Raw genomic sequence first — 17,021 nt, forward strand, 5'->3', positions numbered from 1 at the left:
ATAGGTAACTTTTATTACTTCATTTTTCCTAATAGCTACATAGTATTCCATTATGTAAATGTACCACAGTTTCTTTAGCCACTCCTTTGTTGTCAGGCACCCGAGTTGTTTCCAGATTTTGGCTATTGTAAATAGCACTGCAATAAACATAGACGTGCACAGCTCATTTTTGTGTTGTGTTTCTGTGTTCTGAGGGTACATCCCTGGGAGTAGTATGGATCATACGGAAGCTCAATTTTCAACTTTTTGAAGAATATCCATATTGTTTTCCAGAAAGGTTGGATTAGATGGAATTCCCAACAACAGTGAATAAGAGTTCCCTATCCCTACATCCCCAGCAACTGATTGTTCTTATTCTTTGTGATTTTACATCTCCATGGTAATGTGCAGCATTTTTTTCATGAGCCTTTTGGCCATCTTCTTTTTTTTTTTTTTTTTTTTTTGAGGAAATGTCTGTTTATTTATTCTCCCCATTTTTTGATGGGGTTAGATGTTTTTTTTCTTGTTAAGTTCTGTCAGTACCTTTTATATCTTACTGTATTTTCTGGCATAAAAGATGACTTTTGAAACAAAAAAAAAGTCAACCGAAAATCGGAGGTTGTTTTATACGCCGAGTATATCCCGAAAAATGTTTCAATCTGCCGCTAAATGAAAATTGTCTGAGTATTGCCACAAAACGAATTTTCCAACTCGATCCTGCACCAATCACTGCCAGGCTGCTCTGACTGCCTCTCTAACTCGGCCAATCCAAGCAGGCTTTTGGTGCATGCAAATTAGACAATGTTCTGGACCCGAATCTACACTGTCAAAAGCCTGCTCAGATTGGCCAGAGTCAAAGAGAAAGTCTATTACAGTAGAACCTTTGAACCTTGCTTGTTGTGATTGGCTCACTGAGGTACATGAGCACAGGAACACATGCAGCACATGCAGCACAGGAACGTTCTGTCTGATACAGCGAATATAGGCCTAAACCTATGTTTTAACTGCAAAATTAGGGGATCGTCTTATACGCCGGCAAATACGGTAGATATTAATTCCTTATCAGGTGGGAATTGGGTGAATAGTTTCTTTCATTCTGTGTGTGGCCTTTGTATCCTAGTCACTATTTCCTTTCAGGTGCAGAAGCTTCTCAGTTTAATGTAATTTCTTTGGTTTATCTCTGCTTCCACTTGTTTGGACAGTAGTGTTTCCTCCTCGAAGATGTCTCAATGTCATGGAGTTTTGCCTATGTTTTCTTCTATATACCTTCTAGTTTCAGGTCTGATATCAAGGTATTTAATACATTTTGATTTGACATTTGTGCATGGTATTAGATTATTGCCATTTTAATAATGTTGATCCTCCCAATTCATGTGTCCTCTTTTATTTTTTGAAGCAGGAACTACCACTTTTTTTTTTACTTAGTTACAATGGCAATAGAAAATTTAATATAGTAAACTTCAATCAAATCTTATTTTGTAGCTAAAAGCTTTTCATTGAGATATACATGTTGGCTATTTAGAGTTGATGGATTTAGGAAATAAAAATAGTAGAAAAAGTGTCATGCATGTGAATTTTGGATAAGCAACAAACAAAAATTTTGAATATGTACTAAATAAGGCATGCTGCATAGTTAGATTTTTCATTTTTTATCTGAAATTTATACTTCACTAGGCATTCTAATTTTATCTGGCAATCTTAACTGAAGATAACCCAGTTTGCTTTTCACTTAAACATGCCAGAATTCTTTAGCTGAAGTTTCCAAGGCAAGGCCCCACTTGTGGAAGTGATTATAGTTTTAATTTTACAGTAAGATTACAGGGAAAAAAAGGCTAATAATAGCAAGCCCATGGTGGATCTTTATTAAATGAGAGTGAATAATGACCAGGGTAAATTTAACAAGTTAGATTTATGTATGCCACTGGCTTCTTCAGCTGAGTTTTAATCAAGGTCTATTTTTATAGAAGAAGGTTCGCTTACAAATATAATGTAGAAGTCAAAACATGGAATCAACCCAAGTGGACATGGAAGGATGCCTGGACGAAAAAGCTTTGGTGTGTAACCTTGTGGATAATAATCCTACTATTCAGCGAGCATTAATGTCATTCCTTTGTGACAACACATATGGAGCTTGAGGCAATTATGTTAAATGAAATAATTCATAAAATGAAGAACAATCACTAAAGTGGTTTTCTTCATGTGTGAAATACAAATAATCAAACCAAACTGGAAAAACATAACAAAACAATTTTTAAGAGGTAAAAGGTATGGTGATTACCAGAGGGAAAGGAAAGGGGAAGAGGGTTGGGAGGAATGTGTTGGGGGTCATTTGGAGAGAGCTCTGAGATTTGGTTGCTGGGTGTGGTGAGATTTACACACTAGATTATAAAACTACACTTCTAAAGTTCTACTGTATTATAAACCTATGATAAACCAATGCAATTTGCTTTAAAATAAAAGGCAGAATCAGAATCATGACCCAATGAACATTTTAGCAGAATTTCTTAACTAAATATATCATTCCTAATGTGTGTGGTGTATACACAAAGGTACTTTTAACAGAAATCCTGCCTCTTCTATATAGGTCCATTTGGTAATTTTGCTTGAGCATTGCACTATGGGCTGATCTTCAATGATACTACTGGATTTAAGATTTTGTCTATAGAACTGAGTTTACATAGGAAGCTGGTGTTATGAGAGCCTTGGAACACTGGTGGTAGGAAGCAGACTCTCTGGTGATGGCTGTGGAATTGGAAAGATGTCTGCTGAAAAGCAAAATTAACAGTATAATAAGGCTTAGCACTGCAGGCAATCAACAAGGAGAGTGATACCAGTTAATACTTTCAACCCGAATCAGTACATGTTATTATTCTTTAGAAAATATATTTATTTTTATTTTCTGAATCAGAGAGGTATTGTAATTTAATAATACATTCAAAATTGGGAGGGGAGATAGGAAGGAAGGTAGGGGGAAGTATTTAAATATCTTGTTTGGAAAAAAAATTATTTTAAAACACAAAGAAAAACATTTTAAATGTGAATGCCAAATGCCTCTTTAATAATAGTCTACTGCTTACAGCCAAGCATTAATAGTCAAAAGGAACAGGGCTTTTTTTTGGGGGGGGGGGATTTTTTTTTTTTTTTAAAGAAACAGGAAGGCCTACTTTTTAAACCTGTAGTAGCCCATTTACAGGTTTCAAAGGGTCCTTCTTATTCCAAACACCCATCTGGAGAGCCCGAGAGAAGAATGCAGTCACAAAGGGAAACAAATAGTGTAAACTATAAAGGAAACAGCTGAAATCAGTTTTCTGCACTACCCTTGATTAGCTATTTTCCAGTTCTAAGAGCCTGAAGCAAAAAGAACTAAAAAGCTATAAACAATGGATGCTTTGAAATAGGTTCTCTTTACATGTCATGCAAGAGGAGATGTACCACATGGCAGCAGTAAAATCCACATGCAGGGTCAACTGGAAGCTGTGACCACCGTCTTGGAGGAGGGGAGAGACAGAAAAGAGATGGCCAAGCTCAGGCTTGGAGGGCTGACGCATTTCTTTAATACAGAACCTCTGCCCTCAGAGCATTTTGCTAGCTAAACAACAGAGCTTGTTTGGATTTATGCCAAAAGAGGACAGCCAGGAAGAGGGATGGGGGAGGAGAGGTTTCTGATCCTAAGGAGGGAACTTGGTCTGGGCTAGATGAGAAAGGCCTGGTGATTTAGTAAGCCAGTGAGGTCAGACTGCACAGAAATAGGGAGATTGTGAGCCTGGTAAATTGGAGGGAAGCTCTCTGAAAATAAGGCTAATCTGCTTTCAGGATCTATGGTACCTGGAAGCAAAAGTGTGGAATCCTAGGCAACCCCTCTGGATGCTAAAAGGAAGTATGAAAATAATGGGAAACAATGAATGTGTAGGATACAGCAACCGTTTTCTGAGTTGGCAAAGAAAGAAGAAATGTCTCTGGAAGATAGATAGGAAATTCTCCTTTCTCTCTCTCTCTCTCTCTCTCTCTCTCTCTCTCTCTCTCTCTCTCCCTTCTCCTCTCTTTCCCCTCTCCTCTCTCTCCCCCTCTCTCTCCCCCTCTCTCTCCTCTTCTCTCTCCTCTTTCTTCTCTCCTCTCTCTTCTATCTCTCTCTCGCTCTCTTCTTCTCTTCTTCTTCTTCTTCTTCTTCTTCTTCTTCTTCTTCTTCTTCTTCTTCTTCTTCTTCTTCTTCTTTTCTTTTTCTTCTTTTTCTTCTTCTTCTTCTTCTTCTTCTTCTTCTTCTTCTTCTTCTTCTTCTTCTCCCTCCTCTCTCGCCTCTCTCTCTCCTCTCTCTTCTCTCTCTCTTTCTTTCTTTCTCTCTCTCTCTCTTCCCCCCCACCAGACTTGAGGAGAAAGGAGAAAATGAACCAGCTTTGTTTGATATAAAAAAGATGCTCTGGCTCCTATTAGACTCACTCTCACTTTGGATTGGTGAGTTTGCTCTCCAAGTCATAGGCAGGATGAATGCTTAGTGGTGAGAGGGAAATATAGTTATCATTCTAGTTGCTTGTTTCTCTCGTAATTTATTACAATGCATAAAGTGGTGTCCAGTATTAAGGGAAAAAATGAGAAATTGGACTCTAGTAATCAAACTGGAAAATTGTGAGCAAGTATGAAAGCACTTACACATAGTACTAAAAATAGCTGTACTATGAATAAAAAAGAAAGAAATTGTGCATTTACTCTTAGATTGGGCTTATAACTTTAAATTTCCTTTCATTTTTGGAAAGTAAAGTAGAAAAGATGACTTGAGCTTTCAGCTTGGAAAAGTCAAGTAGGAGCATGAAAAATTCTAAGTAAAAATGGCATTTGAGGGTCACACAAGGAGAAATCCTGGGAAAGAAAACAAGCAAATATATAAAAAGATGTCATTTCCTAGCAAAAAAATATGCTGGAAGGCCAGCAGCAACATCTCAGGCATCTAGCTAAAAGGCTTGAAAATAATTTTTGGTTGAATACTTATGCTGTTTTTATTGTTCCTTAAAGGTTTTGTTTGTTTGTTTGCTTACAAAATTACCAGCCTGCCTTAAGATTCCTGCTCTTTTTAGTCTTGTCTACTGGCCACTTTTCCTACTTATCACTGATAATTTCCACCCAAGTGGACAATAGGTTCAATATGTGGGGCTTGAGTCTACTCATAGGTAGGCTTCAAAAGTCCTCATGGAGTATTCTTAAAAAATCTTCATAAACTGATGCTATGCTAAGTGAAAAAGCCAGAAAGAGAAAGATAAATACTCACTGATCGCACCCATATTAGGAATATAAAGAAACAAAGCAAGAGAATAGAAAAAAAAAATCCTTGTGTTTGGTTTGGAAAAAATAACCCCTTGTATTCAGAATAGAGGTGTGCCAAAGGGGTACAAATAATAGATGGTAGTGGAATGGAGGATATTACTTTGGTAATGGTGTTGTATGACAATTAACCTTTAGAGGTGACAAATATAAAGCACTCCTGGAATCAATGATAGCAAACCAATGTTATCTCAATAGAGTGCACACACACACACACACACACACACACACACACACACACACACACATACTCAGAAAACTTATTCTATCCTATGAGAATCAACCAATTCTTAGATTACTAGAAGAACCTTTCTATCTTTTTTTTTTTTTTTGGTTTTTGGGCCACACCCGGCGGTGCTCAGGGGTTGGTTACTCCTGGCTGTCTGCTCAGAAATAGCTCCTGGCAGGCATGGGGGACCATATGGGACACCGGGATTCGAACCAACCCCTTTGGTCCTGGATAAGCTGCTTGTAAGGCAAACACCACTGTGCTATCTCTCGGGGCCCAGAACCTTCCTATCAAGATATAAACATACTAATTGAAAGAGAGAGCAGACCTGTTACCTGTATAAATTTCTCGCCACATCATCCTCATTGATTGCATATCCCCGGGGGTCTTCAGTAAAACTGAAGCCTGTGCCCACCTAAAGGGAAAATAATCAAGCAGGTATAAATAAAGAGCAACATGTAATAACCAAACAGGTATAAATAAAGAGCAACATGTGCCTCAGAGCCCTGCAGAAATATCTCAGGCTGCAAGGAAGTTGACTTTAATCCAAAAACCTGGCCTCTGATTGGCTCTTTGCCATCAGGAGAAGGCTGCTTGTCATCCATTTCCCCCCACTCCTCCTCCAAACTCAAATAAAATAGCAGCACAAAGCTTTGCCCTGAGGTCAGTGGTGAAGCCTCCAAATTCCACAGGGGGCATCCTGCCAGATGTTGATTTAAGGTGCAGGAATTCACTTTTTCTGGCCCCTACTTCAGTATCCAACGACCCCATGTGCATGGTCTGCTCTCTGATGCCTGGAGGGCACATTACTCTTCTGCCAGGAACAAACCCTGGGGATGAAAGATAGTTCTGCTTTTTGTGTGTGTTTTCATTTCTTTTCTGAGAAATATAGCCATGAAGCCCTTTTCACCTTGAGCAAATAAGCCATTTTAGAACAAGAATTTGTTTAAAATGAATAGTTCCGTAGACCTAGAAATTCATCGGAAATTGGTCAGTCCAATGGATAGCAGCTACTTATTTCACATCAATAACTTATAGGGAGAATGCATATTCCCCACTCATAACACAGAAATACTTGTTTGGATTTTTAGCCCCAACTCCATATCCAAGAAAGTGGGATGCTAATTCAGCTTTTATAGAAATATACAATTATAAACTCTGAAAGAGGACAAAAAAACAAAACAAAACAAAACAAAACCAGAAGAGTGGGGGAATGTTAATGGTGCAATATGTTTTCTCCCTGTTTATTTATTTGTTTTATTTTTTAAGCCATCAGAGAAGTGAGAAAAATTATTTGGAAGTAGATTCTTTCTGTGTGCATAACCGTCCCATCTTGCAGTTCATTAGAATGGAGTTAAGAACTTTCTGAGTAGAATCCTACATTTTGTTTCAAGAGGAGGCATTCAGTTCGCAGTCAGAAGTGAAGGGATTTGGCCTTGACTAAGTATGTCTAGAGCTTTATTTAAGGCCTGAGGGATTCTCCTACTATCTAACAAACAATGATAGGGGAACCCATATTAGTGGGAAAAAATAAATGCATTCATTTTTGGATGGTCTAATTCAATGAACAGAATACTTCATAAGGTTCAAAAATGAGAGCAGAAGCTGGTGGGTAAGGTGTTTACCTTGCACACAGCAACCAAGGATTGATCCCTGGAATCCCATATGGTCCCAAGTACCTTCTGGCATGATTCCTGAGTACAGAATCAGGAGTCACCCCTAAGCATTGCTGAGTGTGGCTCAATAAACAAAACAAAACAAAAAAAAAATGAAGGGCAGGAGAGAAAACACAAGCACATTTCCCAAACTGGGCTATCATGATAAAAATTTGAGAAGCTAAATCTTAAAGTTGTTTTGTAATAAGTTAGATTCTGTTCTCAAAAGGGACATTTTGCATCTCTTTGTGTTATGAGTTTATTTAATAAAAATGATAAGTGACATCTAATGGCTACTCACTGGATTATCGATGTAAAGCATGGAAAATGTACTGGTCCAAGAAAAGTCTCTGATGCGCACTATTAAAAGACAAAATGAGGTTAAACTATCTAAGGTCCAGCTTTGTGCAACAGACCAATTCACCTTCCCTCTCTCTGCAACCAACTCTCGGTTTATCTCTGACACTGCTGCTCCCTCTTCCAGTGGAAAATGAACTCCAGGATCTTTATTTCCTTCTTCTCATATCTCCTTTAGTTTTCCTAGATCTAGGCAATTTCTTCATGAAAGGTGAAGATTGGGTGCAAAATTCCCTGTAATTGGTTCCTGTCAAAACACCCACTAACTACACACACACATACACACACACACACACACACACACACACACACACACAGTAAACCATCTCTTTCCCACCCAATGACTCATCCTTAATATCCATCCTCTGGAATCCTCTTCTTTCTATTCATTGCTGAAGCAAACAACAGCTTCTACTGAGTTGGCTTGCAGGCTTTTTATATTGAATCAAATAATTTGATTTACTTTCCAAGTTCTGATCTTAGGAAAGTAAGACTCCCCTCCATTCCCCATAATTACACTCAGTCACAGATAGATGAGGGTCTCTCTTTCCACTCCATTCTCCCCAGCCCCCTTCTATACCATTTTGCTGCCAAGAAACTCAATCCCTTATGTGACTGAATCATACTGTGTTCAGTCCCTGTGAAAAATTTAGGAATATAATTTCACCCCTTAGTCCTTTTGCAAGCACTCTCCCAAAGAGTAATAAATACCAACTGTTCTTAGAAGCTGAGATTGCCTGAGTCAGCAGCAGACAGCAAGAATATAGTTGCGAACCTGTCATCCAGATTTAAAGGGAGAAAGCTAGCCAGCTTGGACTTTCCCCCTAGAGGCTCCTCCCTCTAGGAGGCTGTGTTTTTCTAAACGAAACTATGAAGCTATTCTGAGTAGCTCAGAGTCCTCTCTAAACTTGAGCAGAGATAAGGCTGAGGTGAAGAATTCTTCTTAGGAAGGAATTTAAGCAATACTTACAAGTCAGGTTACTTGTGACAAAATAAGGTCCATGTTCCACAAAGAGTCCAAACAGAGATGAGCCTCCTGGTCCACCCTGCAGCCAGAGAACGACTGGGGCATTTAATGGCTGTGTCTGGAGAAAGGGGTGAAACCAGTATTGAGATTGAACACTGCAGAGTCCACCCAAGCAAACCTTCCATCCTCTCTTATGCTTGTGGAAAAACCTCTTCCACTGGGCATCTTCCCTCCAAGCAAAGTACCAGAAACGGCATTTTCTCATATGCTCATGTCTCTTTTGTGAGTTGTCTATTCTCCACCAATTGACATAAAACCCATCAAATGAAGACAGTTTGTCTTTATCTGTCATAGATACCTAAATCAGGGTCTGGTCAAAATACCAAAAGCTTTTGGTAGACTCTGCCATTTGATCAACATCTTCCCAACAGACAACTTACCCCCCAAAAACTATCTTCTGATGGCATGCTTCATTATCTTTCCCAAGATCTGTAGCTGCTGACTTTCAGCTTTGCTTCACCAAGAAGGCAGTATGGGTACAAGGATTTAACTCAACATTCAGAAACTACAAAGTCATAGACATGCCCAATGTCCCTTAGAGCAGAGCTTCTTAAATTTGTTCTCCCTACAACCACTTTTTGCACAGTAAATGTAACCAGGTGAAGCTCCATCAGAAACACCCTGAATTTGTGTTGGATTGTAAATTAATTTTTGACTGTTGCACTTTCAAAAAGCTTTTATTGTTGACAGTATTTTTTGTGGACACCCAAAAGTTCAATTTGGCACACGGTTTAATAAAATGGGGACCATTATAGAGGAAAGTAGACACTAGTGAAGGGATAGGTGCTCCAACATCATACAGCTAAAACTCAATTGTTGCATTTGCCCGTTTGGTCTTTGGCCAGCATGGAGGTCAAAGGGAAGATGGCTGAAAGGAGTTAAGATGCAGGGCTAGCTAAGAATAGCAAATGCATGAAAGGTTATGATAGAGGCCACACATGTGGATAGGGTATGAATAAAGCTGATGCTTCCTGATGCCTGTCTCTGAATGAGTTTGATTTCGCCATTCACCTAAACCTGGAACCCGCCAGCTAAATGGGGATTGTGGAGCCATGTGGCCTGGGATGGCAGAGAAAGATCCATCCATCCTTCATCATCCACCACCATCATTAATTATTTAACAGTATACTCAATTATGCAATTATGCACTTTTTTATTTCTTGGTAAATAATAAAATCTAAAAAACAACATTAAAACAATATAGGGTCTTGGTTGTGCAATAAAAATCCATAAAACCCTAAACAAGTAACTTATTTGTTTGTTTTTGGCTCACACCCGGCATCACTCAGGGGTTACTCTTGGCTCTGTGCTCAGAAATCACTCCTGGCAGGCATGAGGGGCCATATGGGATGCTGGGATTCAAACCACCGGCTAACCTGGATCAACTGCATGCAAGGCAAACACCCTACTGCTGTGCAATCTCTCCAGCCCAAGTAACTGATTTTGTGATATAGGAGATATAAATAAGAAGAGGCCATGGACAGGACTGGAAAGTTGAGAATTAGCAACTGTGGCAACAGTACCACCTCTGTTTGTCAGGATCTGCATTTCCTTCATTCGATACCTCTTTATCAAGCATCGCCCAGGGAGTTGGACATCTCAACACAATTCTGAGCACCTCAGGCTCAGAATTAAGTGTATGACTTAGTAGTGAAAGATACAACCGCAGTTTTCTCTGAAAACTCCACTCTCTTAGGGAATACACACAATGCAAAGCCAACAAAAATCAACAGTGATTAGCATGTGATGAGGAAATACAGGTGACTTTAACATAGCAATGAAGGGCTAAGTAAAAAGGCACTTTTTAGAGACACGGGGTCAGGGAAGGACTCAAGAGATTCTGAGATGGAAAACTATAGAAACTTTCGCCCCCATGAAGTCAGGGCACAAAGCTAAGATAGAAAGAAGAAGCAGGAACATCTCAGGACAAATGAGAGCCCTGAAAGAGCAGTGAGTGTGGAGGCCACTGGCCTTCAGCAAATCTTCCAGAGCAACTGGGAAAAAATGCCACTGAGTTTCACTGGAACCAGAGACCGTTCATGGTTCACTAATGGGCCATTAGCCCTGCTCACCAATAAGAACCTTCTTTGCTTCAGCCCCATCGAGATCCAGAAACATCTCGCTGTACCCCGTCAGCTGAGAAAAGCCATGTTTCACGGAGGGCTTGAGAAAATCTGCCTCACCCACTTTGATGAGCAACAGAGTTGTGTCAGAAAGCAACTCAGGTGTGTGTGTGTGATCTAGGAATGTAGGGTTGCCATGGATGAAACTTAGCATGGAAAGGGTCTAAAACCCAGGTCTGTATTTATTTCTAAATCCAGTCTCAGAGTAGGAAATAGCTAAGTTAGGGGTAGGGAAGATATCTACAATGGTTTGAGGAAGAGCAAATGATTTGAGAATCCACGGTCAAGATCCTGGGGGAAGAGCCAATTATTCAGGGTCCTAACCAGTCCAAGGTGCAGAGATAGAGGTTTGGTTTTTTTGTTTTTGTTTTTTGTTTCAGTCAGCAAGTCTGAGAATCCTTTAGCAGCTCCAGAGAGGCTGGTGGGTACATGCTGAAAGAGGAGATGGTCACAAGTGCCTGGAACAGGAGAATAAAGATGAAGAGTCCATATGTAAGAAAATATTTAAAAAGCATCAGGACAGTTCCTAATGCATGACAAAAGCAGGGGAAGTACAAATAAGAATATACATAAGGAACAATAAGGTGAGGAGACAGAGTCAAACCAGAAGCCCAGATCAGCAGGGTTGGAAAGCCAAGAGTTGGCTGAGTCTAAGGGAAAAATACAACAGCTCTTACTCACCTGAATTCAAATCTCTGTGCTTCCCTACCCATGAACTGTGCTACTGGGTATAGGCGTAGCTTTCTGTCTCTGCTCATGTATAAAATAAAGATCAATAACAGGATACAAACCATGTGACTATTGATTATTGATAGGATAAGACAAATTAATGCTCAGACATCCTCATTGGTGATTCTACAAATATGTACTTAGTTTCAAATTTATTTTTATTCCTTAATTTTAGGGACCGCATGTAAAGGGCCTACTCTTGGTTCTGTGCTCAGGAATCACTTCCGTAGGTTTAGGGGACTATATGCAGTGCAGGGATCAAAAATGGGCCGGGCGGTGGCGCTGGAGGTAAGGTGCCTGCCTTACCTGCGCTAGCCTTGGACGAATCACGGTTCGATCCCCCGGCGTCCCATATGGTCCCCCAAGCCAGGAGCGACTTCTGAGCGCATAGCCAGGAGTAACCTCTGAGCATCACCGGGTGTGGCCCAAAAACCAAAAAAAAAAAAAAAATGGCATAGAAGGCAAGCAATTTGCCCTTTGTACTATCCTCTATGTTTCCTTTTTTAAATTTGTTTTTGTTTGTGAGGAGGTGTTGGGGGGGTGTGCATGTGCTTTGACAATACCTGATGATGCTAAGAAGCCAATATGGAGTGCCAAGGTTCAAAGCCGGTCTGGCAAGCACCTTAGCCCCTGTCCTCTTTCCTTGGCCCCTGCATACATTTGTATTCTGTAAAAATGAGCAATGGGGACAATAGGAAATCTTGAAACCTAGTGATCACACAGACATTTGCATTTTTCCTGACTCTCTTCACTGACATCTTTCTCACTTACTTCTGTTCTAGTGAAGTCTCCTACCTCAAAGGTCACCAATGTCCATAAGGAGTTTAAGAGCACCAGAGGCTTGCTTTATAAGATGAAACAGGGAAAATAAAAGTTGAGGACAGCCTAGTAAAAATGCTACTGTGCAGTGTAGTAAACGCCACTATGTGTAATATCTAGAACCCTCTACCCTAGCCCTCTTGTATGTGCTTTGTTTGATACGATTTTTATCTCCTTTCAGGCCCCTTTCCTTGCCATTACCACTCCCTAGGACCCCTTTATACTGGTGTTCCTTCTCAAGACATGTAGATTTAAGGTGCAGACACAGTGGGATCTGTGTGAAAGTAAGCCATTCAGCATCTTCATGAAGGTAAGGTAATGTAACTTCACTATTACAGGGGCACCCAGTCCTCCCCACCAACTTCCTTCTTAATGTATATGAGTGTGTCTGAAGCTACCACAAGTGTCCCATGAGTCCACGAATTTTAGTCTTGCTATACTTTTGAATATTTTTTAAAAAGTTGAGTGTTGTGGGTCAAAACCCTGTAACTGGGGACTGGGGAAACCAGGAATGATGCCGGATAATTTAGGTTTTTTTCTCAAAGCTTCCAGTTGGCTGCCCTGTGTGAGCTAGGCTGAGAAGCTGTAAAAGTCACAGAGAGGTTGCTGTTGGCCTCTCAGAGTGGCAGGGGCACTGGCCTCCACCCTTTGTTCCCCTGGCCTTTCATGTCCTTTTCTGTGACCAAGCACAGTGATGGACCTCCGCATTCTTGGAAAAAAATGTCTGACCCTGAAAGGCCATACTAGAAAGTCAAGGCAAACAGCTCAGTGTTAAATTTCTGTATTATGCAATTTGGAAGCATAGGACAACACATTCCTGGAATGCTTAAATAAGAAGAGAACACATATACCTCTCCCCTCAGCTGAGCTGACTCCTCAAATTTACTTTCCTGAAGGAGGTGAGGTGAGGGAGGCCCACCAATCTTTGAAAAGAGCAGGTTTTCAGAAAGAAATCTCCACACACATCTTTCTACTTTGATGAGTCAACCATGAACTAATACTGCCCTTATCTAGAAAGATATGTAAAAGTCAGACTCTGGAAAATGCAGAAATAGAGAGTGAGCCATTGTCTCACCTCAAGCAGACTTCAGTCATATAGCAGGGAAGAGTGTGATACCATGATTATTCATTATGGGGAAAGTGATGGCATGAAGGTATTATGTGGTTGTTCTTTGTTCCCAAGAACATATAATTTGCTCCATAGAATAAGAGTACAAGGTTTTCTCATTTTTCATCCTCACTTAGGGGATGGAGGCTCGGTAAAAATGTGAAGTGATCCAAAAGAAAGGAATGGCTGTTGATACAGGGTAGATAGTTAAGTCCTGGCTGATATCTCTGTGGCATTCCTGTGAGGAGGGGGCAGATTCCCTTTTCTGCATGAACTACAGCCTAATGCCACCCCCCTAAATTCTCAGATGGAATTTTGTTTTTTGGTTTTTGGGTCACGCCCAGCAGCACTCAGGAGTTACTCCTGGCTCTGTGCTCAGAAGTTGCTCCTGGCAGGCTCAGGGACCATATGGGATGCCGGAATTCGAACCAGAGTCCATCCTATGTTGATTGCATGCAAGACAAATGCCTTACCACTGTACTATCACTATAGCTCCTCCTCAACTTAATCTTATGAAACTTTGAAAATTTTAGATATAAAACCCCTGGACTGCACAGCAGTATGATGTTTTAATATCTTATAGTAGTGTCAGTCCAGTAGTATCACAGGAAATTTGATAGGAAAGTTGCAGTCATCTACCAAACTCAATGAACCTACACAGTAACAAGGAGGCTCAACTACCACCAATAACAATCCAGCAAATCCTTAGACACTGACCTTAGTGAGCTATAGCAATCCTTTCAAACTGAGCTTTGTTGATCTAAGTTTTGGTACTTCCATTTGCCTTTGTGTTGTAACATAATATGAAGTCAATTCATGCTTGCATGAGCAAAGACTATGATAATAGGTGGGAAATTGGGGACACTGGTAAAGAAAAGTCACATCAGTGGTGAGATTGGTGTTTGAATATTTACTGCCTGAAACAAAAATCTTATGAACAAGTTGGTAGTTCACGGTGCCTCTCAACAGCATCACTGCTGGGTTACCTCCCTGTATGGCCACGAGGGTCCTGAGCACAGTTAGGAAGACCTACCCACTTCAGAAAAGAAAAGTGGGTTTAGCAGCCAGAGTATAATGGTTTAAATTCTAACATGACTATTACAACTTGACAGCTATAAGACCTTAGGCAAGTTATTTAATTTCTCTGCATCTGTGCCATCTGCTTTTAAAAATATTTTTGTTAGTTTGGTTTGGTGTCACACCTGGCAGTACTTAGGGCTTCCTCCAGGCTTTGTGCTCATTCTTCAAAGGGCTTTGGGAATCATATGCAGTGCCAAGGACTGAAGTGGGTCATCCATATACAAGGCAAAGCATTCCATTGTATTGTTCTTTGGGCTCTTCTTTTGTTTTGAAGTAAGAGCAATGTGTGCCTCCCAGGTCATTGGCTGACTCAAAATAAATCTGTGCACAGGACCTGGAACCATGCCCAGCGCACCAAATTAGACATTAATTCTGACTATTTTTCTGGTGTGTGTGTGTGGGAAAACAATAAGTGAATAATGTGAGAAAACTATAAAGAAATATCAGATTAAATACCCAAAGAACTCAGACCCAAAAGACCCAAAGAAATTCTCTGATGATTTGAATTGTATATCTGAAAGAAAAAAGTATTTATTTATTTATTTATTTATTTATTTATTTTTTGGTTTTTGGTTTTTGGGCCACACCCGGTAATGCTCAGGGGTTACTCCTGGCTATGTGTTCAGAAGTTGCTCCTGGCTTGGGGGACCATATGGGACACCGGGGGATCGAACCGCGGTCCATCCAAGGCTAGCGCAGGCAAGGCAGGCACCTTACCTTTAGCGGTACCGCCCGGCCCCAGAAAAAAGTATTTTGTCATAAAGCATTTAAATATTTAAAAGAAAATGAAATCACGTGTACTAATGGTAAATAGACAGGAGCATTGTAGCAAGAATTCCTTATGAACAATTAATTCTACCTAATAAAGAAGTAAAAAATATTCAAGTAACCAGTCCCTAGAAAAGGAAGGTCAGGCAAATCCACACCCTTTGTTGGAGAAGCCACCACTTTGCCTCAGAAGCCCTTTCAATTCTTCTGGTGACCCCTGCTGGCCAGTTCGTGAACTTGGACACTTTGTTCAATATTCATAATGAAGAGCCCAGGAGGCAGTTACTTTTCTGCTTTGTAGAATTACTACAGAAGATAATCCTATAATTTCCCATTATTAATTTACACTGATGATAAAATACTAAAACTTGTTTCTTAGGATAGTTTCTAAAAGTCAGTGAAACTCATTGGTCTATTACTATGCGTAAACCCTAAAGAATCCACAAAAACCTCCTGCATACAATAAACCAAAACAATAAGCAGCCATCTACAATGTGCTCAATATAAAAACAATTGGCTACATTCTTATATAAAATGGTAAAAATGAGGAAAATGAGATCAAGGAGAGATCTACAAATTATTTAAGAATAGATAGAAGACCTTAAGAAATGGAAAAACATACTATGCTCATGTATTGGAAGAATCAATATTGTTAAAAGGACTATCCTACCTAAGCTGTTATATAATACAAGTAAACCCCCATCCAAATTCAAAGGATATTCTTTAAGGACCTTGGAAAGTCAATAACAACATTTGTATGAAATCAGAAGGGACCACAGCCAGTCAGTCATATTAAAAAATAAGAAGCCGAGAGGTATTTCATTATCTAATTTGGAACTGTATTTTAAAGCTATAGTGATCAAAACTTAATAGTACTGAAATAAAGAAAAGGTCTCTATTCATCCTTGGATAGATATGGGTGGAAAATATATGTCTTAGGGTAAACACCATATATATATTCATATATATATGAATATATATATGAATATATATATATGAATATATATATGGAAAGCTAATTTTCAATAAAGGCTCTGAAAACAAGAAATGATAGTTTAAAACAGTTTCTTTTAGGAGCGGGAGCAAAAGCACAGTGATAGGGCATTTGTCTTGCACGTGGCTAACACAGGAAGGTCCCCGGTCCAATTCCCAGCATCCCATATGGTCCCTTGAGTCTGTCAGGAGTGCTTTCTGAGCGCAGAAGTAGGAGTAACCTTTGAGCACCACTGGGTGTGACCCAACCCACCCCCCAAAAACCAGCAACAAAATATCTTTGACAAATGGTGCTCAGAAAACTAAATGACTACACGTATCTCACGCCCTACACAAAGGTCAATTCAAATGTATCAAAGACCAAGAGATCCAACCAAAAACTATAAAGTACACGGAGAAAAATCTACACCGAATTCTCTAAGATTTAGACTCAGAGGCACCTTCATTGATCTGATACCACTGGTAAAGACAACAAAATCAAAATTAAATAAATGGAACTATGTCAAACTTAAAAGTTTCTTTATGATAAAAGAAATATGAACTAAAACTAAAAGTTAGCTAACTGATTTGGGAAAAATATTCACATTCTATAAATTAGATAAAGGCTTGGTATCTAGAACATATAAATCATTCACAAAGATAAACAAAAACAAATTAAAACATATCAAAAAATGGAGAAAGGAAATGAACAGAGACTTATCAGAGATAGACATGTGGATGGTACAAGAAAAAGTGTTCTGCATCACTTATTATTACAGAAATCCTAATCAAGATAACAATGAGTTTATCTCACACCAGTGAAAATGGCATATATCAAAGGTAATGGGAACAATCTGTGCTGGCA

The 17,021-nt window shown here is 39.6% G+C and overlaps 1 protein-coding gene across 1 annotated transcript in view; it reads right to left on the reverse strand.

Moving 5' to 3' along the window:
- Window positions 1-17,021, reverse strand: part of CPVL (carboxypeptidase vitellogenic like) — a 144,001-nt gene that overhangs the window by 98,913 nt on the left and 28,067 nt on the right. The window contains exons 3-5 of the mRNA XM_049781885.1: window positions 8,501-8,615; window positions 7,475-7,533; window positions 5,854-5,933 (exon numbers count right to left, since the gene is read on the reverse strand). Of these exons, the coding sequence (XP_049637842.1) occupies window positions 5,854-5,933; window positions 7,475-7,533; window positions 8,501-8,615 (254 nt within the window). The remainder of the gene's footprint in view (window positions 1-5,853; window positions 5,934-7,474; window positions 7,534-8,500; window positions 8,616-17,021) is intronic.

The sequence above is a fragment of the Suncus etruscus genome, chromosome 10 (genome assembly GCF_024139225.1).
Source record: "Suncus etruscus isolate mSunEtr1 chromosome 10, mSunEtr1.pri.cur, whole genome shotgun sequence".
Lineage (NCBI taxonomy): Eukaryota > Metazoa > Chordata > Mammalia > Eulipotyphla > Soricidae > Suncus > Suncus etruscus.